The following is a 25,389-nucleotide window of genomic DNA, read 5'->3' on the forward strand; positions in this document are numbered from 1 at the left end:
AAAGGAACCGGGCTCCAAAGATGGTCTGGGCCAATGGCCCAGCTGGGGAGGGACCTGCCCCAGGGGACGATGCTGGGCTGAGGACCTCCGTGTCTGGCCCGCAGTGTTCCCAGTGCTCAGGGCATGAGCACAGCGACGTACACGCTGGCTGGTCCACAGCTGTGGGGCTGTGAGAAGTGGCTGGCAGGCAGATGTGTGCACATCTGGATAGCAGAGTGAGCACCTGTTCAGCTCCTTGGGTGTGGGGGGTGAGGGTTTCAAGGGCGTTGGCTGAACGCCCAAGGAGTCCTGACCCTGGGAGGAGAGAGGGGCTCTAGGAACCACCTTTTTCTCACCTTGGGGCTGAGGTCCTGGGCCTCCCTCTTCCCAGACCCCTCAGGCCTCCTGCCGGATGGCTCCTGGTGATGCAGGCAGGAGAATGGGGGAGGGGAGGGGAGTGGCTCTCTCACACCCCCAGGTGTAGACAGGTCCCCCTGGAGTTAGAGTGTTTGCGCTGGGCTCTCTGCCCGCCTCTGAGTTGCTTTTGTCCTGTCATCTGCTGGGGGCGGGGGGCGGGGGATGGAGGAGACACCCCAGTGAGCCTTTATGCCATCACCTGGACCTCTATTGGCTCTAATGGGCTGAGCGGAGGGACTGCCACGTTTCACTGAGGACCCCTGGTGCCAGACTCCCTGCCAGGTCCTGCTGGGAGCAAACCAGGAGGGGGCTCCCCCCAAGGGTGCCGGCTTAGAGGTGGGGAGTCACCCAAGGCTACCGAGGAGCTGCCTGCCCTTCCTGGCACCCGACCCTCCCCCCCAAGACCCTTCAGGTGCATCCACAGCCTGCGACAGTGTGGGGAGGTGGGGACACTCCATCACTCCTCCCATGGGACCCAGGCCCAGAGCTGGGGATGATTTGGCCTGGCTCCCCGCCAGTTGGGTCCAGCGCGGTCCAGGACCCCGTCTTGCCCACAGACCCCTCGGGTCCAGGAATCAGGGTCCGTAGGCAGGATCAGCAGGGGATCTGGAGGTCAGGGGGGAGGCAGAAACCGAGCCCCAAGGGGGGCACCCACCCCTCGGGGCGGAGCACCGGCCCGGAAGCGGGCTGAGAGCTCCTTGGTCCCTCCCGCCGCATCGCTCTGCGCGGTTCCTGGCGCCGCCGTGCTGTAACCCGACTCCGCGCTCGTGGGGGGCGGGAGCCCGAGCGGCGCTGCGCCCCGGCCCGAGTGCCACATCACTGCCCGCCACCCTGCCCGCCGCCCACCATGCGGCCCCCGCCGCCGCCGCTGCTCTTCTCGATGCTGGTCCTCGCCGCCGCCCGGCCCTGGTGCGAGCCCAACCCGGACGCCGCGGGTAAGGCCGGCGCCCCGGAACCGGGAACTTTCCCCCGCGTGACCCATGGTCCCCAAGTGGGAACCCTGTGACCTTGGACCTCGGGGTCTGCGCAGGAGGGGGCAGCCGGCTCTCTGAGCGCATCCAGGCTGGGACCCCCGGGCGGAACGCGCAGGCAGCTTGGGGGCAGCGGAGGTACCCAGTGCTCTGGCAGGGAGTTCTCGGTCTGGGCACAGCGGGCAGGGCGCCCTGCAGGTGGCGTCCGAGGGAGCGGGTGCCAGAACTTTGCAGGAGGAGAGGTCATCCGAGGTCCCCGGTCCTTCCAGGAAGGGGGCGGCCTCTGGGCAGGGCACACTTTTGACCCCTCCCTCCCATCTCTGTGGCCTGGACAACAGCGTCTCCGGAAGTGGGCGCAGAGGGCCGGGGAAGGAGGGGGTAGGATTCTGGGGCAGGGGGAGGGGGAGAGTGCCGGGAGCCAGGGACCCTCCCGGGGCTGTGCGCCTGGGAGTGTGAGGTGCCGGGCTGAGGCGGGGGCCAGCTGGGGGCCCAGGCTCCGGTCCTGACCACACCTCCCGTTGTGGAGTGGGCCTCGCTTTCCCTTTACGTTTAAAGGTGAGGGTGTATCTAGTCCGCTGCCCTCAGGGTTCTTAGCAGCAGCAGACATCTGTGCCCCTGGAGGGCGGGGGTCCCCTGGGGCACAGGGGTCTGGGCGTGTCAGATTCGGAATCTCTCAAGCACTGGAGGTTTGTGGATACCTGAGAACTTGCGGGCACCAGCCAAGTGGGTGTGCCAGGAGCAAAATGCCTCTCTCAAATGTGCCAAGGGCCATCTTCTCCTTTTCTTCTCCCTCAGCCCAAATTGAATTTTCTCTCCTCCTCTGCCCCCCTTCACCTTTTTCCTCCTCCACTTGCTACAGAAAGACCCAGGCCAGGCAGAGTGTGTATGTGTGTATGTGTGTGTGTTCACATGCACGCCTGCACATCTGTGCACGGGATGCAGATGGAACTTGCGTGGTGTCATGGATGGACCCTCCCCTGAACCCCTGAGGCCCCAGGAAATGTCTAGAATTATAGGCTTGTCAGGGATCACAGTCCCCTCTTCCAGGAAGCTCTCCCTGACCTCCCCCTTTTCCAGGGAGAAATGCAGCCCCCTCCTCTGGACCCAGGTTGCCCCTTCCTCACCTGGAGGGATGGGCAGAGTGGATCTCTGTCCTCCACTCCATGGTGGCATCAGTGACTGTTTCTAGAATAATTCCTTCCTCTAGTTGGATCTTCTCCTTACAGATGCGCATGTGTGGTCCGTGGAAACCCAGTGCCTTTTCCAGACCGCACGCTGACGTGGGCAGGGCCAGGCAGCTTGAGTCCAGGCTTTATGTCCAGGACTATATCCAGGTCCTCACTGTCCCAGGGCTCTGAGCGGGCCCAGACCCTTCCCCCCGCCTGTCCCTTGCCTCCCTCAGGCCTTTATTGGGAGCCTGGGGTTTGAGACAACTTTCAAGCTCCCAGGGGCCAGGCAGGTCTGGGTTCAAATCCTGAGTCCTCTACACTGCTGTGTGGTCTTGGGCAGATGGCCCCACCTCTCTTACCTCATTCTATTATTGCTCTTCGTTTTTAAGACCTTCAGCCCCAGGTCAATCTTGCTCTCTTCGTTGAAGACATGCTGACACCTTGTGGTCAAGAGGTGTAACGGTCACGTGTGGACTCTGCTCCAAAGCAGCCTTTGGACCAGCACTGCCCAACAGAATGATGCCAGCTACCTACATCCTTTCACACTTCCCAGAAGCCACACGAGTGAGATAATAAGAAACAGGCAAAATTAACTTTAATAACAAATTTTATTTAACCCAATATATCTGAAACATTGTTTCGGTATTTTGTCATCAATGTAAAAATTATGAATGAACTGTTTTACATTCTTTTTTAAGTGCTAGATCTGAAAGTTGATATTTTGCACCTAAAACACATGTCAATTTGGACTCACAGCATTTCAAGTGCTCAATAGCCACACATGGCTAGTGGCTACCATACTGCATGGTGTGTCCCCTCTTGGCACCACCTCCAGCCCAAGCTCCCCAAAGGCACCCCCTGGGGCTTGCTTATTGGTATGGGTTGAATTGTGTCCCCCAAAGATATGTTGAAGTCCTAGCCCCCCTTCCCCCATACCTGTGACTTTCTTGGGAAACAGGGTCTTTGCAGGTATGGTCGCATTAGGAGGAGGTTGCACTGCTTTAAGGTGGACCCTGAATCCAATGACTGATGTCTTAGAAGAAGAAGGAAATTTGGACAAAGACACACCAGGAAGGACGTGTGGTGACAGAGGCAGAGAGCAGGGTGATGTGGCCACAGCCAAGGGTTGCTGGGGGTGGAAGCTGGAGGAGGCAGGAGGACCCTCCCCAGACCCTGCGGAGGGTGTGGCCTGCCAGCAGCTTGATTTCGGGCTTTTGGCCTCCAGAACCGTGAGAGGAACAATGTTTGTTGTTCCAATTTGTGGTTCTTTGTTACGGTGGCCTCAGGAAACGAGTCCACCCATCCCTCTGTCTTGCCCCTGGTGCCCACCCTGGAAGTGTTGGTGACCAAATCAGCAGATGCCGCCCCCTTGTCCTCCCACTGGGCATCGCTGTCTGGCAGGAGGACCACAATGGGCCGTCCCTCCTTCTTCCCATGCGACCCCGAGCCACTGTGTGTTGGGCCCTTACTGGGCCCAGGCCCTGGCCTCAGCACCACCTCATCGGACCCTGCAACAACAGTGGGCACTCTTATTATCATCCCCATTTTACAGATGAGGAGACTGAGGCACAGAGAGCAGCTTAATTCCCAGACTTCAGTTTTCTCATCTGTGACTCAGGGAGGCTCGAAGCCACGTGAAACCGGGAGGATCCACTTGTCAAATCCACTCAAATCCAGGCGACCATGTGGCATCTGATGGCTTTGAAGGAGCAGGCGTGGGAGTCACTGTGCTCCGGCCTCCCCGCCACGCGTTTGCCTGAGGCCAGCAGAGGCCCCAGGTCCAGCGGGGGTTCTGCTCACTGAGCGCCTGCTGAGAATCTGAGCAAATCTTCAGGTTCGCCCCCGTCGGCCCTGGGCTGGGCACACGACAGGTGCAGCCTCGGTGTGGTGGGTGCAGGCAAAAGGAGGGGGTGGGGGCCTTGGCTGAAGCCATCCGCCTAGGGAGGCCTTGGGCTCCTGAGCTGACAGAGTCGTGGCGTCCGTATGGGTCCGAGCTCGCACGGGCTGTGAGGGCGGGTCGGCTGAGCTGAGCGTGAATTCTGAGTGTGAGCCCTGGGCACGGATGCTCCCAGGGGGTCTTGCTCCAATCACGTCCTTTCATCTGTTCTCCCGACATCAACGCAGAGAAGCAGATAACAGCGCAGTGTTCCAAGCTGTCCTGGGCCAGTTTCTGGTTCTTTCTTTATTTCCCTTATGTTTTGATTCATCCTCATGCCTCCTCATTCCGCAGAGGGCAGTGGGCACAAATCTGGAGACACTTTAGACCCTAAAGGCGTGGAGTCGGGTGATGGAGTTGGGCGGGCGCGTGGAAATTCCCAGGCTGCAGGCTGAGAGCACGTGCTTCACACTCTGCCTGGTGTCCTCACTCACCGCCAGCCTCAGTCCAGCGGGCATTGCTGGGTAGCCGAGGGCGCGGGAGGTGGGCACGCAGCAGCCCTCTCTGTTGCATTAGGGGTGGCAGTTCCATTGCCTGGATACTTTAGGAAGATTATTCTCTTGCCTGTTACTTTGCCAAGTGGTGCCAGCCGGTTAGGACAGCCTGAATCCTTGGCTCACCGGGCGGTGAGAGGGCACCCTGAACGTCTCCATCCCATGAGAGCTTTGAGCTGGCCCGAGGGGTCAGGGACTGTGGCCGCCTAGTCCACGGTGGGGGAACCGTGTGCAGAGGTCCTCATGGGGGGCTGTCTGGCCCCCACCACGTCCCTGCCACTGGGGACTGACATGTGCTCAGGCAGGTTTCCACGACCCCCAGATCTTAAGGCGAATCCCTAGAAGCAGCTCCCACCCTTGCTGTGGTACAGGTGTAGGTACAGGTGTAGTTCCCGATGAGGTTACAGGGTTAGAAACAGCCTTTCCCTCTGGTCCTAGCATCCTTACCGTGTTCCTCCTGGGCTCCCCCTGCACCCACTTCCCGCTTTCTTTTTGTTTGTTTATTTATTTATTTATTTACTTTTTTGCCCCGGTCTTAGTTGCGGCAGCCGGGCTCCTTAGTCGTGGCATGTGAACTCTTAGTTGCGGCATGCATGTGGGATCTAGTTCCCTGATCAGGGATCGAACCCGGGTCCTCTGCATTGGGAGCTCGGAGTGTTAACCACTGCACCACCAGAGAAGTGCCCTCCGCCCCACCCAACGCTTTCTTGTTTCCTGCTGCTCTGCCGCCCAGCCTGCCCTCCCCCCAACCAGGACCCCTGCACCAGCTGAGCCTTAAATCTGATTTCCTTCTCTTGAAGCCAGTTTTTCCCTCTTAGCTCTCACAGAGCACTAGGGACCTGCCTCTGATGGGGAACCTGGCAGGTAGTGTTGGTTGAGGTTGGTCTTAGTGACCTTCCCAGGGGTCTCACTGTTGGGTCCATGTGTCTGGGCCTCGGGGAGGACCCTTGAAACCCACAATTCCAAGGACAGTTCATGCATTGGTCCTCTTCTCAAAAAACAGGAGACAGCGCACTGCAGAGTGTTCTGGAGGGGAGAGGGCCACTGCCTGCCTGACTCTCGGGGGAACTTGGAATAGCGTGGGGTGAGAGTCACTGGTGGGGTGCAGCCCCTGGTACAGCCTCTGAGGGCTGCTTGTTAAATATTTGGGAATTTGGTGAGAACTAGTTCAGCTGCAGGAAGCTGAAATTGGCCACAGTGGAAGTATTCACACCACAGCGATCGGCCCACACTCTGAGCCAAGGCTCTTTCGTCCTGGCTGTCTTCCGTTAGGGGAGTCATGTGACCTCTTTGCGACTCAGTCTCCCCTCCTGTGAAATATGGGAGGACGGCCATGTGGACATCAGAGGGTGGCTGTGAAGGGGAGGGTGGGCAGGGGGCTGGGGGCCTGGCCAGTACCCAATGAGAAGCAGCAGTGCCTTTGTACACATTTGGGGGAAGATTGATGGGCAGGGGTCCGCTCCCCTGATAGCACCGCCCTTTCTCTCCCCAGGTGGATGTCCCAGGGCAGCAGCTGCGGACAGCGGTATGGTACATGGACTTCCCGGTCTTGTTTTGTAGGAGTGATGCAGGCCCTTCACACTATCAAAGCGTTTTAGGGGGTGGAACCCACCGTTCTAAAGTGGCTGATGAATAAGGTGGCCCATCGATTAAATCCAGACCCATTTTAAACAGCCAGAAATTAGACAAAACAAGACAAGGAGGCCCTTCCCTCTGTGCAGCTGAGCTCCCGACCCTGACTCTGCCCCGGGCTCCTGCAGAGGGTCCTCCCATTCCCCCCCACACTCCCCCCTTCCCCCCCCACCAAGGTGGGATCTAAGCAGGCTGGGTTCCGACCGTGAGGTGTGCACACACCCGCTGCATTGGCTGTTTATCCTGTGCGTTCCCAGTTCTGTGCCCGGCACCTGCTGAGTCCAGGGCTGGGACAAGCCCCTTCCCTCCCTGGCCCTGAGCTCCTCCTTTGTAAAACGAGGAAGGGAATACTGATCTCGGGATGATTTTGGAGATGGCGTGGGGTCTGACCTATCAGAGGTGCTCAGAAGCAGACATTTCCTCAATGCCCCTCCTGTCAGATTTAGGCATCTGGTATATTCTAAGTGAAGGGACTAGATTTTTTTAAAAGTAGGAAAATATTTTCCCCATACAGAAGTCAGTGACATGCCCTAACGTGGCAGACCCTCGGCCAGGGTGGCTTTCCTGTACCCCTTTGGCAGACGTGGAAGCTGAGATCCAGAGCAGCCTGCCCTGCTCTCTCGCCAGTGAGCCCTGGGAGTCTTCTCTGGTCCTCCCACAGGGCCCTGGCCTCTCCCTGCCAGGCTGCAGGTGCCCATCCCGTAGGTCCTGGCCCTGAGCGGGGTCGGTTTGGGCAGAGCAGGCCCTTCGTAGGCGTCTGGGTGGGCCATCGTGGGAAGGAGTGACGTGGTGACCCCGCCTCCCCCAGCTACATGCGTGGACCTGCAGCTCCAGACCTGCAGCGACGCCTCCTACAACCAGACAACCTTCCCCACGCTGCTGGAGCACCGGTCCCGGGCGGCGGTGGAGTCCAGCTCCGAGTACATCCTGCTGAGCGTCCTGCACCACCTCCTAGAGGGCCAGTGCAACCCGGACCTGCGTCTGCTGGGCTGTGCCGTGCTGGCCCCACAGTGTGAGGGCGGCCGGATGCGCAGGCCCTGCCGGCATGTCTGTGAGGCGCTACGGGACGCCTGCCTGCCTGCCTTCGATGCCATCGACATGGCGTGGCCCTACTTCCTTGACTGTGGCCGCTACTTCGTGGGCCAGGAGGAAGGCTGCTACAATCCCCTGGAGAAGCTGCGAGGTGGGCTCTGGAGTCCCGTGGTGGTGAGCAGCTGGGGGTCGGGCAGGCGGATAGGACACACGTCGGCCGGGAAGTGCCTGGGCCAGGGCACCGATAAGGAGGCCCTGGATGCAGGTGCCCGGCTGGGAGGGCAGAGGTGTGTGAGTCCTGGCACCGTCCCCCGCCATCAGAGAACAGAGGGCACTGTTGTGAGGAGGACCTGTCTCCCCGTGAGGCCTGCCTGGCAAAGCCTGGTGATGCCTGTGGTCAGTCCTGAAAGACCACATGTAGAATACTGGCCAGGAGTGGCAGCCAAACTCCTCAAAGTGGGGTCCGTGGAGCCCCAGGGGAGAGGGGAAGAGGGACTGCAGAGATGGGCTTTGGTTTGTCGTGTGGACAAACCAGTGGAGGTGGAATGGGCAGCCCTGGGTCGTGGTGATGGAATGGGCAGCCCTGAGTGGTGGTGAGCCCCTTGTCTTGGGGGGTGTGCAAGGAGCTCCTGGCTTTCTGTGCAGAGACCCCGGGGAAGGGGGTGGGCAGGGGCCACTGGGGCCGGCCTTGGGGTGCTTATGTGGGTGGGAGGGGACAGCCCGCTGGCCTGTGGATTGTGCTAAAAAAAACATCCTTCCCTCGACCTGGAAGCCCAGGAATTTCTCCTAAGCAAAGAGCTTGGCAGAGATGCTGGAGGAGGGGGCGCGTGCAGGCCAAGTGCCTCTGTAGGCCTCCCTACCGCCTGGCTGGGCTTCCAGACTGGGTGAGAAGGGATAGCTCCAGTGCACAGTGGAACCCACAGCAGCCCCACTCATAGAACCCTCTGTGCCACCGCCACCCCAATCGGCAGCCACTGGTCACACGTGGCTCCCGAGTGTGACTAAGGATCTAAATTTTGATTTGATTAGATTTTAATGAATTTGAGCTTAAATGCAAATAGCCACACGTGGCCCGTGTGTGACACTGGGCGGTGCAGAATGACATTGGCTTCTGGCTTCTCACGTGCTCATGTCTTGGAGCTCACAGGGAGGCTCATGTGATCTGGGGCCAAGTGCTGTACACGTACCATCTCATGAAAACCCCACAACGACCCTGAATATTGGTGTAACCATTTTACAGATGGCAAAGTGGAGGCTCTGGGAAGGCCAGTGGCGGCAGGAGGCCGGCTCCTGCCTGGTGGAGCTGGTGTGAGCCAGGCCAGTCACTGATGGATGGACCCATCTGTCCATTCACCAAACAGCTCTTGGGCACCTGCTGTGTCCATGGCTCCTGGCTGGGACAATGAGAATGGCGGGGGGTTGGACACAGAGGTGCCTTGGGCTGGCCTCCAGTGAGCTCTGGGTTGCAGATCTGCCGCTCGCTGGCTGTGCAGGGCTCAGGGATGATCCTGGAGCTGAATCTGGGGGGCTGGGGGGTTCTGTCCACCTGCAGCTTCTGTGTGACGTGGTGGCCCGTGGGTGGCACCTTGCAGGCAGATAGGAGCCATCTGCACGTGAGGACGCAGGAAGCGTGGACAGCGGGAACAGCCGGGTGGGGGACGAGAAACAGAGGAAGGAAACCAGACATCTCCCTGGGGTTGAGCCTGCCCGCCCTGAGAGAGCCCGCAGAGTGGGCTGGAGAGAGTTTATTTTGGGCAATTCTGCCACCAAATTGCCAGTTCCATCTGCTTGCTTCTCCCTCGGAAACCATTTTGAGGAGAAACAAAACCGCAGTGCAAGTGAGACGCTTGGGAAAAGCATTCCCCATTAGTGCTCCCCCCAGGACCAGCCTGCGGGGACCTGCGTCTTTCTGTGCAGAGACCCCGGGGAAGGGGGTGGGCAGGGGCCACTGGGGCCGGCCTTGGGGTGCTTATGTGGGTGGGAGGGGACAGCCCGTTGGCCTGTGGATTGTGCTAAAAAAAACATCCTTCCCTCGACCTGGAAGCCCAGGAATTTCTCCTAAGAAAACTTTAAAACTGGGGAAAAAGCTTTTCTCTCGCCCGCCTCCCTTCCTCTTTCTCTTACTCTTTCCCTCCCCCTTCCCTTTCCCTCCCCCTCCCATCCCCCTCCCTCTCTCTCCACCTCCCCCCCCCCCCCCGCATGCTCACTGTTGTGTGGGTAATAACAGCTAACGTTTGGCCTCAGGAGGGTAGTGGAATAGTGGGCAGTAAGGAGCCTTTCAGAGCCTTGCTGCCTCCCTGACAAGATGTTGAAACTGTTTCCACCGCCATGCTGAGTAAACAAAGCAGAACAGGAACCTGCACCACCACCCCCCAATTATAGCTTGATGCTCCCGGGACACAGAAACACCCAAAGTCAGGAGGCGGCCGCTGAACGGAGGTTTCCCTTGGGTTGAGGATTCTGTCGGTGTGCCCCTTCCTTCGTGTTCTACTGTTCTGTATTTTGTAAAATTTCCAAACTAACTACATATGATTGTTACTCGTAGTAACGCTAGGAACTGTGTTGCTGGGTACATCTGTCAGGGGCTGTTATTAGCTGTTGATATAAAGCATTATAAAGAGAACTTTCATTACCAGCAAACACGGACTGGCTGGGGAGCCATCCGAGGGGGACAGCTGGGTCCCGACCCCCAAGCTGCCACAGTGCAGTGTGGGTCGGGGTGAGGGTGCCGGAAGAGGTCAGGGCCCCTTGTCGTCATCGTGGCGGGGGGAGGGGGGCGGGCGGGCAGGCCCAGCTGACCCCGGGCACCCGCGTCCCTCCCCCAGGAGGCCTGGATGTCGTCGAGGAGGCGCTGCCCTCGGGCCATCCGCCAACCTTCCTTCGCTTCACCCACCACTCCTACGCCCAGATGGTACGCGTGCTGAAGCAGACGGCGGCCCGCTGCACCCACATAGCCAAGACCTACAGCATCGGGCGCAGCTTCGACGGCCGGGAGCTGCTGGTCATCGAGTTCTCGAGACTGCCTGGCCGGCACGAGCTGAGTAAGCCACTGTCGCCATCGGGGGCAGGGGTGAGAAGCCTGGGCCAGGAAAAGGCTCTGGCCTGCTTGGCCTTGGGGTGCGCGAGCCAGATCTGGGATCCTGATCAAAGTCCCCGATGTCTGGGGGACAGGATGCGGGCGGGGGCTTCAGGGTGTGCTTGGGGCACTGAGGTGCAAGTCCCATCCCACCGGGCATGTGTGACCGCTGTCACAGCCACATCGCTGGGAGGAGCAGCGGGGTGGGCCACGGTCCTGGAGAAGTGGGCTGCACAAGTCAGGGGGCGTGAGGTGAAGGTGTACAGTGGCTGCAGGCACGTCGGGCCTTGTGCATCTGTAGTGCAAACTTAACTGTGCTTTGTCTGTACCTTTTGTTGTTTTTGCAACCTTGCCCTGGCACACCCGGACCCCAGGCAGGTATGTGGGGCTCCGGATCCTGGCCCTTTACATTTGCTACTTTAAGTTGTGCGGTCCACATTCAGAGAGTGACGTGAATACAGCCATTTTTCCATTTATTTAAAACCCACGTCCATTTCAGCTCATATCAGGCTTAGGTCCTGTTTGGAGATGGGGGACCATGTGGAAAGTGCCACATCTTACTGTCCCTCGGAGCCGTGTTCTTGCTGGGCTGAGGAGGAGTCAGACTCCACCACAGTCCTGGGTCTTCCGCCATAACTGAGAAGGGCCTGCAGTGCGGATACTGAAAAAACATTACTGTGAAACTGAATTTCAGGGCCAGGTCAAGGAAAGGCAGTGGGCCCTGGGGGCGGGGCTCGGGGGTCTGGCCCAAGAATCCAGATGTTCTAGCAAAGACTCAGCGCCCTGGCTGCAGCCTGTTTCCGGGGTGGCGGGGAGAAGATGACCACGAGCCCGCCGTCCAGGGCACTGAGAGCATCGGGCACAGGGGCCCCGTTCTGGCCTCTGCCAGGGAGTCGATGAGTGAGGGTCCTAGTCCTTTGACTCTTTCTCGTCTGGTCTCTCAGCTTGTCTGTCCTTGTGACTGTGGAAGTCACACGGGATTGGTCTAAAAACAGCCCCACTTGACCTTGGTCCTTACCCCTCATCTTGGTTAAGTGGCTCTGGCCCCTTTGCTGGGCTGGCCACACTCAGCCAGTTTCCATCCTCGTGGCTTGGGCGGCATGGACGTCATGAGCCCTAAGCCCTGTCTCCCGTCAGGGGCCAGAGGTCATCTAGCCCCATTCCAGCCTCCAAGACCCACCCTGTCTCCTACCCCTCCAGCCCTGGGCTGAAGACAGGACTCTGGCTTTCAGATTGATTGGCCTGCAGCTTTGGAACATGTGGGTGAGGGGTGTCCCCTGTGAGAGGGTCAAGGGCGGTGGCTGGTGTGGAAAGCCTCAGGGCTGTTTATACCCTCGGAATGTGGGAGGGACATGGCCACTTGTTCCCACAGCTGGTGGTCCTTGGGCTGCACACAGCCAAGGAGGGAGATGCCATTTTCCATTTTCCAGGTGAGCAGTGTGAGGCTCAGAGAGGAGAGGTGACTTGTCCTAGGTCACACTGTTAGTAAGACTGTCAGGCTCCTGGTCTACTCTTCCATCCATCCATCCATCTTCCATCCATCAGTTCATCCATCCATCCATCCATTCATCCTTTCATCCTTCCATCCATCTTCCTTCCTTCCATCCATCCATCCATCCATCCACCCATCCACCCATACATCCATCTATTCATCCTTTCATCCTTCCATGTATCTTCCTTCCTTTGTTCCATCCTTCTATCCATCTTCCTTCCTTCCATCCATCCATTCATCCATCCTTTCATCCTTTCATTCATCTTCCTCCCTTCCTTCTTTCCTTACTTCCTTCCATCCCTCCAGCCACCCATCCATCCATCCATTCTTTCATCCATACTTTCATCTGTCTTCCTCCTTCTCTCCCTCCCTCCCTTCCTTACTTCCTTCCACCTACCCATCCATCCAATCATCCATCCATTCATCCTTTCATCCTTACATTCATCTTCCTCCCTTCCTTCTTTCCTTACTTCCTTAAATCTCTCCAGCCACCCATCCATCCATCCATTCTTTCATCCATACTTTCATCTTTCTGTCTTCCTCCTTCTCTCCCTCCCTCCCTTCCTTCCTTCCTTCCACCTACCCATCCATCCATCCATCCATCCATCCATCCATCCATCCATCCATCCGAGGGCCAGCTGCCTTCTCATTTAAGCACCAATGTATACCCTACTCTATTGCGCAAACATGAAGAGTGGCCATGAATGAAATTCTCACAGACCAATGATAACTTATATTATTATTAATCAACATCCGTGATCCATCATGCTAATAGTCATAGCTCTACATCACAGATGAGCTCAACCAAAGTGATGACCTTGATGAGACCTCATTAGTCACAGAGTCACTTGGGCCAAAACGAGTAGGAATAGGTTCCAAAACAACTGGCCACCCTTGCCGTGTGGGCCCTCAAGTCTCTGGGGACCCCCGGGGCTCTGAGACGATGCCGCCAGGTCACTATATCCCCCCCCAGTGGAGCCCGAGGTGAAGCTCATCGGCAACATCCATGGCAATGAGGTGGCGGGCAGGGAGATGCTCATCTACTTGGCCCAGTACCTGTGCTCTGAGTACCTGCTGGGCAGTGCCCGCGTCCAGCGCCTGCTCAACACCACCCGCATCCACCTGCTGCCCTCCATGAACCCCGACGGCTATGAGGTGGCGGCCGCCGAGGTGAGCGCCCCCAGGCGGGCCCCGTGGCCGCTGCCTTCCACCCCCCACCCCGTTCGTTCGCCCTCTAGCGGTTGTGCAGGGTCTCTGTGCACGAGGGCTCAGTGGGCATCAACGTCAGCAAGGTCCTGCTTGGGGGTGGGGAGGGTGGACAGATGCTGGGAGTTCTATGGTGGGTTAAAAGGCGACGCGCGCCATGGAAACAGGATGATGGGGGTGGGAAGAGCCGGACCGTGTGCTGGCTGGAGGGGGGGCTCCGGGAGAAGGAAGGTGGCCCTGAGCAGGGCCTGCGGGAGGTGGGAGCGAGCAGTGCAGCCCTGGCGAGGGGTATTCCAGGTGGAGGACAGCCAGTGCAGGGCCTGAGGTTGGAGGATCAGCCCAGAGGCTGGAGAGATGGCAGAGGAGGTCAAGGGCGGCTCCCAAGTTCATCACGTGAAGCCAGAGAGAAACCACAGCCCTGCCTGCGACTCTCAGCCCAGCCCTGCGCCTCCCTCCAGAAGGATCAGGGTGGACGTGCTGACCCCTGGTTGGGGGCGACCTGTGTGTTCAGGGTGCCGGCTACAATGGGTGGACAAGTGGGAGGCAGAACGCGCAGAACCTGGACCTGAACCGCAACTTCCCCGACCTGACGTCCGAGTACTACCGCCTGGCCTCGGCCCGCAACATGCGCAGTGGCCACATCGCCATCCCACAGCACTACTGGTGGGGTAAGGTAGGAGCCGCCGCGTCCCCCTCTGATGCAGCCGAGGGTGTCTGGGTATTCTGGGACCCTCGGGTGTCATCCTTCCCCAGGGCAGCAGAGCCGGGTGGTTAGCAGCCTTAGCCTCTGAGCCTCAGTTTCCTGCCTGCAAAATGGGGATAGTCCTCACTGGGCTGCTGGTGGGATTCGGGGAGCGTGTACCGAAAGCACCCGGAGTCTGGCAGGTGCTCAGGGGCAGTGCCCCGGAGGGCTGCCTGGAGGGGGTGGCGTCCCCAGGAGGTGGGCAAGAGAGTTCCAGGCCAGAGGACGGGCACATGCAAGTGCCCGGTGGGGCCTGAACGGAATCCTGAATCTTGGGCATGGGGCTGGGTTGTCGGCGGGGACGTGCCTGGTCCTGAGGACTGCCTCGTCCGCCTGGGCAGGTGGCCCCTGAGACGAAGGCAATAATGAAGTGGATGAGGACCATCCCCTTCGTGCTCTCCGCCAGCCTCCATGGGGGCGACCTTGTGGTGTCCTATCCCTTCGACTTCTCCAAGCATCCCGAGGAGGAGAAGATGTTTTCTCCCACGCCTGACGAGAAGGTGAGAGGCTGGGCAGAAGTGCTGTGGGTGCAGGAGAGGCAGCAGTGTGGGTGGTGCCCTCGGGGCCCCGGAGTCCTTCCGGTTCTGAGCCGGTGAAGCCCATGGAGCTCTGAAACATTAGGAGCCTTCTAGGCCCATCTACAAACCCCCTCCTCCAGGAAGCCTTCCAGCCAGCTGGAAGCAGCCCCTCCCTCCTATGGCTGCCCCCCTTCCATCAGTGTCTCATCTCACCTGGGAGCTCCCGGGGTGGGGACCCTGGCCGAGTGCCCTCCCCCGAGGCCGCCCCGTGTCTTCTGTCCTAGGGAGGCTGGGGTTCCAGGTGACACCGGCAGAGGGCAGCGCTGCATCGTGCATGGCGCCCGGCTGGTTCCTGGCGCCTCCCTCCTTCTTGTGGGTCTGGCCAGTTTGTTAAGGGTCAGGTACCCTGGGACTTGAGGATGCAGTGGGATCAGAGTAGGAATTTTGGCCCCAGCGGTCACGTGGGCCCTGAGGAGACCCTTCCCGCCTCCAGGCCTGTTTCGCTCGCTGCTCAGACCAGCAGGGCATGAGACCCGTGATGATGGCCGGACCCCTCACCAACCCTGTTCTTCCCTTCCCCGGGGGCACCCCCTACCCTGACTGATAGTGGAGGCTGGTCTTCTGGGAAGGGCATGGGGGTTGAGGAGACTGAGGCCAGGCAGGGGGTGATCTTCGGTGGGTCACAGCCGAGTGCACTGGAGCTTAGCTACCCCAACTGCCCTGATGAACCCCCGCCCGCAGGCCAGCTCCTGCCCTCCCTCCCCCATCAGGAGGCAGGAGACTTTCCTGCCCTTCTGGGAAGACAGAGTTTGATAGTCTTTTCTTGAGCAGCCTGGGGAGGCTTGGGAGGGTCTGAGCTGTCTGCTTGGTCACTCAGCAGGCCCCCTGGTGGACCGGACTCGGGGTGGAGAGCGAGGCCTGGCCTCTGCTGCCTTCTCGCACTTTCTACCTGGTACTGGGGGCAGGGCAGGGAGGGTGGGACTGGTCCTGGACAGACAAGTGCCCGGAGCTGGCTCCCGTCGTATTCTCCTCCTGCGGCCACCCAGAGGCCAACCCTGCCTCACCCAGTCCCTCCCTGTGTGTGGCTGGTCCCATGGACTGGGCCCTGGGCTGAGGGTCCTAGTTTAGGGTGGAAGACGGAGCCAGAAACGGGAAAGGGTGAGAAGGTGTGGCGTGGCCAGAACAAGGGGCTCCCCAGGAGGCCGGGGACACGCAGGGATGGTGTGTGTGTGTGTGTGTGTGTGTGTGTGTGTGTGTGTGTGTGTGTGTGTGTGTGTGTGTGTGTGTGTGTGTGTGTGTGTGTGTGTGTGTGTGTGTGTGTGTGTGTGTGTGTGTGTGTGTGTGTGTGTGTGTGTGTGTGTGTGTGTGTGTGTGTGTTGGATCCTCAGCCTTAAGGTGGACTTTAAGGAGGGTGTCCTCAAGGGGCAGCTACTGCAGTGGAGCCTGAAAGAGCAGGTGGAGACTCCACCAGACCCCCAGGAGTGAGGGTTCAGGGGCCTGTGGGCAGTGGGGCTGGGGAGGCCCAGCAGGGACGGGCTGGGCCGGCCTCCTCCAGGGCTGGGGGTGCAGAGCCCGTGTCTCCTGCGATTGTTCCTGCACTTGTTCATTCTTGCCCCCACTCTCTCATTCATTCAGTCACTCGTTCACTCCCTCCTTCATTCATTCATTCACTCCCTCACTGACCACTACAACCAGCCTAGCACCTGGAGGGGTGCCAGGTTCTATGCTTGGAGCTCAGCCAGGGCCCCCTGCGGTGGCTGGGTGATCTCCGCTGTGCCTGGCTTCCACCTGCTGTGCTGTCAGAGATCAGGGCCAATGCCTGGGTGAGGCCTGTGTCCTCCAGGCAGGAGGGGCCCCTGGCCGCTGGACTCAGCATCTCTGGATCTCAGGGGCAGGTGCATGGAGACGCCTCTGGGGGGAAGTTCGCTTCAGGGGGTCCCCGCAGAGTCAGAACCCTGAGAACTGCCCCACCAGCCGTCAACCATCGATCATCAATCGATACTCCTTCAGCCCCTCAGCCAGTGGCGGTCTCTGTGGAGACCAGGGTCCCAGGAGAGGCTTGGGGAGTGGGGGCACGTGAGAAGGGCTTGGCCAGGGAGACCAAGTCACACCCCCAAACTTCCACAGTGCCCAGTGGATGGGGGCCAGCGCCTCAGGGCAACGTCCAGGCCGGCCAGGGCTGCCTGCCTCTCCGCCCTCTGTCCCCCTCACACCTGCCCTTTCTGCCAAAATCCTACTCCCCAGCTGGGCTCAAGCTCCGTCCTGCCAACCAAGCCCTCCCTGACGCAGCCCACCCCCCAGTGGGAAGGAGCTGCAGTGTATCCAGGTCCGGGCAGGCCGGTCCTTCTCCGTGGCCCTGAGATGTGATCCTAGGCCCCTCGTCAGCCCATGTCTGCCCCTCCTAGCAGCCCACCGCACCCCACCTTGTTTCACTTGGGGGTGTCATTGTCTCTGTGTCCTTCCCCCACCGACCCACCACCCCACCTCGACCCTGGGTGGAGATCCTGCCCCCAGGTCGGGGCTGTTCCCAGCCGGGCCTGGGGCTCCAGTGCCCTGGGGTTGTAGGGACTGGTGGTGACTTTCCCTGCTCTCCTGAGGGGGCTGACTGACAGGTGACAGGAGGAGGCCCCAGGGCAGGATGGAGAGAGAGATCGGGAGGGAGCGTGGTCGGGGAGCAGAACTTCGAGAGGGGCTGGCCCAACCTATGCCCACCAGCCTAGGTCCCGCTCTGCAGACAGGCGGTGGAGGCCAGGCCACAGTTCCAGAAACAGCCCCGTCACCACCTGGACGCCTGGCTAAAGATGGTTGAGCACAGCCCGTGGGTGACAGGGGCTGCTGGCAGGATGGCGGTCCCTGACTGCCAACCTCGGTGACTGAAGGACATGCGTGGGCTTGTATTTTGGGTGCTTGGTTTGTGTCTGTGGGACCGAGTTGAAACTGCAGTCTTATCCCTGAGAAAGTGGATTCATGCTTCCCCAAACCCAAGGTCCCGGCGTCTGAGTCGCCAGGAGAGACTCTCTCTCTGGCCTGGAGCAGCTCCCCAATTCTGACCCCACCTGCCCGCCTCCCCTTTTCTTTTTTTTTTTTGTTTTTTTGGGTTTTTTTGCGGTACGCGGGCATCTCACTGCTGTGGCCTCTCCCGTTGCGGAGCACAGGCTCCAGACGCGCAGGCTCAGCGCCCATGGCTCATGGGCCCAGCCGCTCCACGGCATGTGGGATCTTCCCGGACCAGGGCACGAACCCGTGCCCTCTGCATCGGCAGGCGGACTCTCAACCACTGCGCCACCAGGGAAGCCCCCTCTCCCCTTTTCTTAAAGAGGGATGCCCAGCCCAGGACAGACCTCTCTCGGGGCCACAGGGCCTGAACAGGCCCAGTACAGGTGGGCCCTCCTCCCTCTGACCTCTACTTGGAGCCTCTGCCCTGGGTCAGACCCGTGTCCGGTCCTGGGACGTACAGGTGGCTGAGTCCAGCCTGGGAGAAGGACCTGGTGGCCCTGTGGGGTGGGGAGTGTAACGGGGGAGCTCTGGGCTGGGGGAGGTTAGTGGGGGAGGGGCTCCACACCACCCAGGAATCGGGGTCGCACCCAGGCTCTCCAACAGGGGGTGGCAGGCCCTGTGAGCTGCCTCCCAGCCATGGTGGGAACAGCACGTGGTTATGGCAGCAGGCCGGTGGGCGGCCGCCAGGGCTGGTTGTCCCCTAGGGAAATGAAGTGGCAGTTATCACAGCCATTCGCTTGGGGGATGAAGTCAGTGAAAATGAGCCCCATGCCAGCCTCCCGCCTCTCCCGAGGCCTGCCCTCTGCACAGCGGCAGGAAACGCTTTATAAACTGCAAAGCCGACCTCCAGGTGTCCTGCCAGTATCCCCACAGGGTGACCCCTTCTCGAGAGGAAGGCCACGCTCCCTAGCCAGGTGCGTAGGGGCTCCATGATGCGCCCATGTGCCCACCACCGGTGCCCCGAGCTCTGGCCGACCCGCCTCCAGGCCTTTGCACGTGCTGTGCCCTCTGCGTGGACCCTGGTCCCCCTCCCACCCGAGCTGCAGGTATTCCCTGTGTTGGCCCCTCCTCACCCCACTGCCCCCAGCTCGGAGGGCGTCCTGCAGAGTGCCCACCTTCCGGTCTTAGCCTCGAGGGGACCTCTCTCTCCATCTCCTTTCCAGATGTTCAAGTTGCTGGCCAAAGCCTACGCCGACGTGCACCCCATGATGATGGACAAGTCGGAGAACAGGTGTGGGGGGAACTTCCTGAAGAGGGGCAGCATCATCAACGGGGCAGACTGGTACAGCTTCACGGGAGGTGCGCCCTGGACCGGCAGGGGCGGGGCTCGGATGGGGTGGGGGCGGGCTGGCGCCTCCTCCCAGCAGCTTCTCCTGGGAACTCGATTCTGGAGCTTCCAGGACGAGGGAAAGCAGCAGGGATGGCTCACGTGTGGGGAGACTTACGCTCTGGGGTGGGAGGATTCGGGCGTGGCTGACTTTAGTTCTCTTGCGGCCTTGGTGAAGTTCACGTGCGACTGTCGTGGAAGGGCTAGATTGTGACTTCCCCATTGCCAGTTCTGTGGTTTATTTAATGGTCACTTAACATCTCACGGTTCCACCCGTGACCAGTTCTTTTTTGCCTTTTGGGGTTTAGTAGGGTTGCCCGATGGAATATGGGATTCCCCAGTTAAATGTGAATTTCAGAGAAGTGAGGAAGAGTTTTTAGTTCTGTATAAGTACTGTGCAAGTCCCAGATATTGTGTGGGATATGGTTACGCTAAAACCATATTCGTTGTTTCTCTGAAATGTGGGAGCAGGTGACAGACACCCTGTGTCACGGGGACACTGGAGGCTGGGCCCACATGCTTCCACATGCTGCCAGCCACCCCTCCACGCCAACACGACCCTTATTATTCATGTCACTTGGCAGATGAGGAAACTGGGCTCAGACAAGAGCAGGACCAGCTCGAGGGCCACGGCACGTGGTAGAGCTAGGACTCACCCTGCCTGTGCCCCACCTTCTCCTGTGGAGGCGGAGAGGGAGGCCGCTCAGCTCCCGTTCCAGAGCCACTTTCACCCCCTGCTCAGCACCCCTGCTGCCCACGATGGCACATGTGGTCCTTCCCGGGGGTCAGGGCGGCTTCTCTCCCTCCCTGGATCCAGACGCACGGGTTCCCTGACCCTCGGGGGGTGGGCTCTGAGTCTCAGGCACGACCTGTTCCTGGGGTCTGCAAAGGCCCCACTGGGGGGCTGAGCCTGGGAGAGGCCAGCTGGGCTCCCCTCCCTCAGGACACGGACCCAGGGAGGGCATGGGGCCAGTGACCAGAGACAGAAGGGCCATCTGCAGGGGAGTGTGGCCTCTGTGGACGTGAACGTTAAGTCGGGAAGGTGGCCGCTGGGTACCGGGGTTCGGAGCAGGCTCTGAAGCTCTGAAGGCCGGGGCTCCCGCTGCCCCATCGGGGCCCAGGGCTGCCTCAGAGCCCGGCTGCAGCTTCTGCTGGACAAGACCTCCCAAAGCAGATGGGGTGGAGGGCAGACACGGGGGGGGTGCGGTCAGCCCCACTTGCTCCGAAGCCTCTGCCATCTCCCTGGCTGGCCATCGGCTTCGCTGGGCCAGGCTCACCCGGAGAGGAAGGTAGTAGGACCTTCTTCCCTGGGCTGTTCTCGGGACCGTCCAGGTAGATGGACGTTATCACTGGGGGTTCAGGCCAGGGGAGGGCCAGCAACTTGGGCCCCAGGGGCACGTATGGCCCCCACATGCTCCCAGCTTCTCTGCTGGAAGTGGGCTTGCTCCATACCCCCCAAGGGGCCGCAGGGATGCTGCATGAGTCCGCGGATGTGGGCGCCAGACCGCTTGGTCCACAGTGCAGCTGCCCGCTCCCAGGACCTTGGGTGGGAGCTGTGACGTTCCCGGGCCTCGGTCTGCTTGTCTGGGAGGCGGGGGTAGGACCACGGCCCCTCCCAGCTGCCCGGCCCAGGGCCCTGCGGGGCCGGCGTTGAGAGCCACCCCCTGTGCTACAGGCATGTCCGACTTCAACTACCTGCACAGCAACTGCTTTGAGATCACAGTGGAGCTGGGCTGTGTGAAATTCCCGCCCGAGGAGGCCCTCTATACCATCTGGCAGCACAATAAGGAACCGCTCCTGAACTTCGTGGAGATGGTGAGCTCCGGGTGGCCCCTGGGGCCTGGCGTGGGGAGGGCCAGACCCAGGCCGTGCGCAGGGGCTCAGCGCCTGTGCTGTCACGTGATTACACTGCACTTGTTTATTAGTTAACCACCTGTGTTCACGAGTGAAGATTCACTGGCCACCCTGGGGTGGCTGGGGACACCATGGGGCATACAACAGGGCCCCCAGTACAGGAAAGGTCTCAACAAGGGGAGTGCAGGGACCATGGCAGCCCAGGAGAGGCGCCTGACCCAGCCTCAGAGGCCACGGGGGTCTTCCTGGAGGAGACGGCACCTGGGCTGCATCTTGAAGAAGGAGGGAGATCAGGTGACAGGACAGGGACCCCTCTGGCAGAGGGGACAGCACATGTTAGAATTCAGTGGGACGTTTAGGCCTGCAGGGGTGCCGTGGCCGGAGGAATGTGGCAGGCCCTGGTCGGGGGCGGGCCTGGAGGTGATGGCTGGGCAGAAGGGTGTCTGCGGTCCAGGCAGGGCCTTGTGCACATCTGCCCCTGGGACTCAGAGGGGAGGGCACAGGCTGCTGGGGCAGCAGTGAGGCACCCGGACTGAGGGGTAACCCCCCCACCAGTTATGGGCCTGAGGTCACCCAGAGGTGGGCAGGCTGTGAGCGGGGGCCTCGGAGAACGTGTCTACAATCGCCCATCACTGGGCCCCGAGAGCCAGGTCTCCCAGTGGCCTGGTGCCCGCGTGGGCACCAGATGCCGCAGGTCCCACTGCCTCTCCCAGCGCTGCCCCACCCGTCAGTCTCCCCAGCATGGCCTGCCACCAGGGGATGTGGTTCTGAATAGGATAACACTCATGAAAGGGACACAGGAATTCAAAATGGAACAAGACAGTGCTTTTGTATTACAGTAGAAGCCTCTACATTTTGCTTATCCCTGAGCATTTTTAAGAATCATAAAAATGGCGTGTTGCTGCAGTGTCCCAGTGAGAAGCAGGTCCTAAGAGGAAAACAGGATTGCCCGAGGGAGACAACGAGAGGTTGTGAGTGCACAGAGCTTTGCAGTTGGTGTCCACGTGACATCGAATCCTGACACCAGTCCTGGCCAGGCGATGGGGCTGCCCCATTTTTTAGATGGAGGCACAGGGGTGCTGGGGGGAGTATCGTGCTGGTCAGGGGTCACTGGGCTCCCATCCTGGCTCACAGAGGCTGTGATACAGCCAGAGGAGGAGACAGAGGGTCAGAGAGTGACCGGGCGGGTCCAGTGTCACCAGCCGCTGCGCAGAGCTCGAACTCAGATGTGCCTGCCCCAAACGCCAGTTCTGTTGTTGAGCCCCCTGCTTTCTAGAAAGATCAGGAACCTTTCTCCAGGCAGGAAGCAAGCCGAGCCTCCGGACCAGCAGCTGCAGCAATAGGAAGGAAGCAAGGCCGCGGATAATAACTGGCCGTTGTTAGCACTGCTCCTTCTTTGCGGCTGTGCCAGTGACCTCGCTGCGGGGCCTGGTCATCATCGATAATGGCTCGAGGCCAGGCCTCTTGGCTTGATTCATTTTACGGCTGTCTGGTGAAAATGAGTTTTAAGGAGCCTTAAATGGAGCTGGGATTACTCCGTGGATATTGTATGTGAAGGCTCGGGGTATAAAGATTTAATAGCAAGTGCGATACCGTGGAAGGCTGGGCAGCACATGGCCGGGCGTGGCCGGCCTCCTAGGATGGCCCCCAGGACAGCTGCCCGGGCCTCCTGATAAGGATCCGTCTGTCGTGTCCACTGAGGCCTTTTGCACATGATCCTGACCAGGCCTGGGCGGGGGTGGGGGGCGTCTACATCCCCCTGGACAGGAGGGGAGGGGCAGGCGCGCCATCTCTCCTCCTCTGCCTGAGAGCTCCGCGTCCCTAGTTCTGCATGAAGGTGACTCCTCAGCCCGAGAGCGAGGCCGGACCAAAATCTCACTGGTGCGTGCCGGTATTACGTGAGGCCCTACTGTGTGCTGGCCTCTGTTCTCAGGCTGTGGGGGAGGGGAAAGGGCAGATGACATCGCAGTGAAGTCAGGGCTGGGAGAGTGGAAACCAAGACTGTGGGACCCCAGAAGAGGCCCCTGATGTGGCCAGTCATCAGGGAGGGCTTTCTTGAGGAAGAGAAGTGTGAACTGTGTCTCTAAGGGGGACAGGAATAGGCCAGGTGAGGGAGCTGGTCAGGTGTTCTGAGCAAAGGAAGAGCCAGGATGGAGGCTGGGAGTCCGGGGGCAGCCCTGAAGGCGTGAGGGGCAGCCTCCGGGGGTAGGACAGCACCCACGCGCTGAGTCTCCCCTCCCCCCAGGGCGTCCCAGCCACCTTTGATGTGAGCTTCAACCTCTGGTTGTTTGCAGTCTGACAGAGCAAGGGTGTTCAGCGTGTTTGTTGCTGATTGTTTCAGGAGAACTGTGCATGGGCTCAGGGCTCCAGGAGGTGATTTCTTTGGAAAGTGCGGCTTCCTAGTCTGACTGTGATGTGTGCAGGAGCTGCAGGGCGTGTGCTCGGGAGTGGCTGTGCTTAGGACCCATCAGGAGGGTGGGCCGTCCTGCCTCCAGCTCGGCCGCTGCGCCTCACGTGTATTAATTCTTATTTCCTGAGGTGGGCACGGTGACCCTGTGTTACAGATGGGGAGAGTGGGCCGAGATGCCAGGTAGCTTTCCAAGGTCAAGGAGCGGGTTGGTGCCTGGCCAGGACTGACACCAGGGTCCAAACCCTCGGGCCCCTGTCCTCCTGCTGCCACACGCTGCCTTCGGGACCTCGGCTCAGAGAGAACCTGTCACGCCGGCTCTGCCTGTGAAGGCAGGGGGCTCAGATGTGTTCACAGGTGGACACGTAGGGGTCTGCTGCTCAGCGCTCATGGCCCAGGAGACGATGTCAGCCAGACCCCCGAGCTGGACTGTGGGCCGTTCACAAACACAGGACGGGGTTGATTGCCGCAGGGGGACCCCAGAGGCGGGCTCACTGGTCACCCTGGCTTCACAGATGAGGAGACCAAGGCCCAGAGGGGGTGTGGCTTACTCAAGATGGCAAGGCGAGTGGTGCAGAGCTGGGCTTAGCCAGGCCGTTTCCCTGGAGATGGGTGGGAACTGGCTGGGAGGGCTGCTGGGCGCTCAGGAGGGTACGTGCCGTATCCATGCCCTGTCCTTGGTCTCCTCAGGTGCACCGGGGCATCAAAGGCGTGGTGATGGACAAATTTGGCAAGCCGGTCAAAAACGCCCGGATCTTAGTCAAGGGCATCCGCCATGACATCACCACCGGTGAGCACTTCCTGGGGCCATGTGGTGCCGGCACCTGCAGTGCTCAGAGTGTGCCCGCCGCTCCCTCCGTCCTGCGCCGGCCTGTGGGCGTGAGGGTGGGGAGCCCTGGGGTCTGCGTCCACCACGAGCTGTGTCTCCTGCGGCATTGGGTCCAGTGCGGGGGTAGGGGTTGCGCTCACGTCCTGGCTGCCAGTGACCATCGATGCGGATTCCATGTTCCTCAAGAAGTGACTGCTGGGCAAACCTTCTCAAAGACTACAGGAGGGAGCCCGTTGGTTCCTATCCTAGAGCTTACATCCCACTGATAAGCTGGGGTGCCCATGTGGGCTCAAGGTGCCCTCAGGGATTTCACAGCTGATTTGAAAAATACTGTACATTGTGATGTGAATTCCTTGTGGAAACACAGTCCAGAGGAGGGAGGGATTGCTAACTGTGTGGGGGATGGAATGGTCTGTGAAGGCTTCAGAGAGGAGGTGCTGCCTAACTAGAGTTTTGAGGGATGAATAGGAGTTTGACAGAGGGAGCAGGTGGGAAGGACATTCCAGGCCAATGCAGAGGTATACCTTTGGGGTCTGCTGCCCTCCAGGCTGATGCCCCGCTGCCCCCCATTACCCATCATCACAAAGCTATCTGAGCCCAGGTCTGAGAGTCATTTTCATTCCATTTGTCCACAGCCCCAGATGGTGACTACTGGAGACTGCTGCCCCCAGGGTCCCACATCGTCATTGCTCAAGCCCCTGGCTACTCCAAGGTCATCAAGAAAGTCACCATCCCTGCCCGGATGAGGAGGGCCGGCCGTGTGGACTTCATTCTCCAGCCGCTGAGGATCGGACCCAAAACGTTCCTTCTTGGGCCACGGAGAAGTGGGCCCGGAGGCGCCGGCCCATACAGGGAGCCCGAGGAGCCCAGCCAAGAGCCCCTGGGGGCCCGGAGACAGCCCGCGGCTGGCGGCAGCAAGCCCTGGTGGTGGTCCTACTTCACGTCGCTTGGCCAGCACCAGCCGCGCTGGCTGCTCAAGTACTAGGCACCCCCGCCCCGCCATGCGCTCTCCTGCTCTTGATTCCATCTTCCAAAGACATCCCACAAAGCCGTTTCTGTTTTATTAAAGTGTTTCTATTCACCTCCCGCTGTGGTGAGAGGCTCTGTGTGTGAGGCTCTGCAGGGGAAGACACGGTCCCTGGAGGAGAGAGGATCACTTGGGCAAGGGCTCCTCTGTCCCACAGGCGGCCAGTGGCGAGCTTGCCCTTCAAACCCTCTGTGTGGCCCATTCCCAGAAAGTGAGCCCTTGAATCCAGAGGGTCCTCTACTTTACAGACCGGAAACCGAGGCTTAGCGGGGAACGTGACACCC

The 25,389-nt window shown here is 60.2% G+C and overlaps 1 protein-coding gene across 1 annotated transcript; it reads left to right on the top strand.

Annotated features, from left to right (window-relative positions):
• Positions 1 to 1,131: 1,131 nt before the first annotated feature.
• Positions 1,132 to 25,164, top strand: CPZ (carboxypeptidase Z). The gene is made up of 11 exons (XM_081233814.1): positions 1,132 to 1,331; positions 6,459 to 6,491; positions 7,407 to 7,781; positions 10,456 to 10,671; positions 13,172 to 13,368; positions 13,916 to 14,077; positions 14,488 to 14,646; positions 18,825 to 18,960; positions 20,664 to 20,803; positions 23,940 to 24,039; positions 24,714 to 25,164. The coding sequence occupies exons 1-11, from the start codon at positions 1,244 to 1,246 to the stop codon at positions 25,061 to 25,063; spliced, it is 1,956 nt and encodes a 651-aa protein (XP_081089940.1). The 5' UTR covers positions 1,132 to 1,243; the 3' UTR covers positions 25,064 to 25,164.
• The last annotated feature ends 225 nt before the right edge of the window (positions 25,165 to 25,389 follow it).

Source organism: Mesoplodon bidens (assembly GCF_964165515.1).
Source record: "Mesoplodon bidens genome assembly, chromosome: 1".
Classification (NCBI taxonomy): domain Eukaryota; kingdom Metazoa; phylum Chordata; class Mammalia; order Artiodactyla; family Ziphiidae; genus Mesoplodon; species Mesoplodon bidens.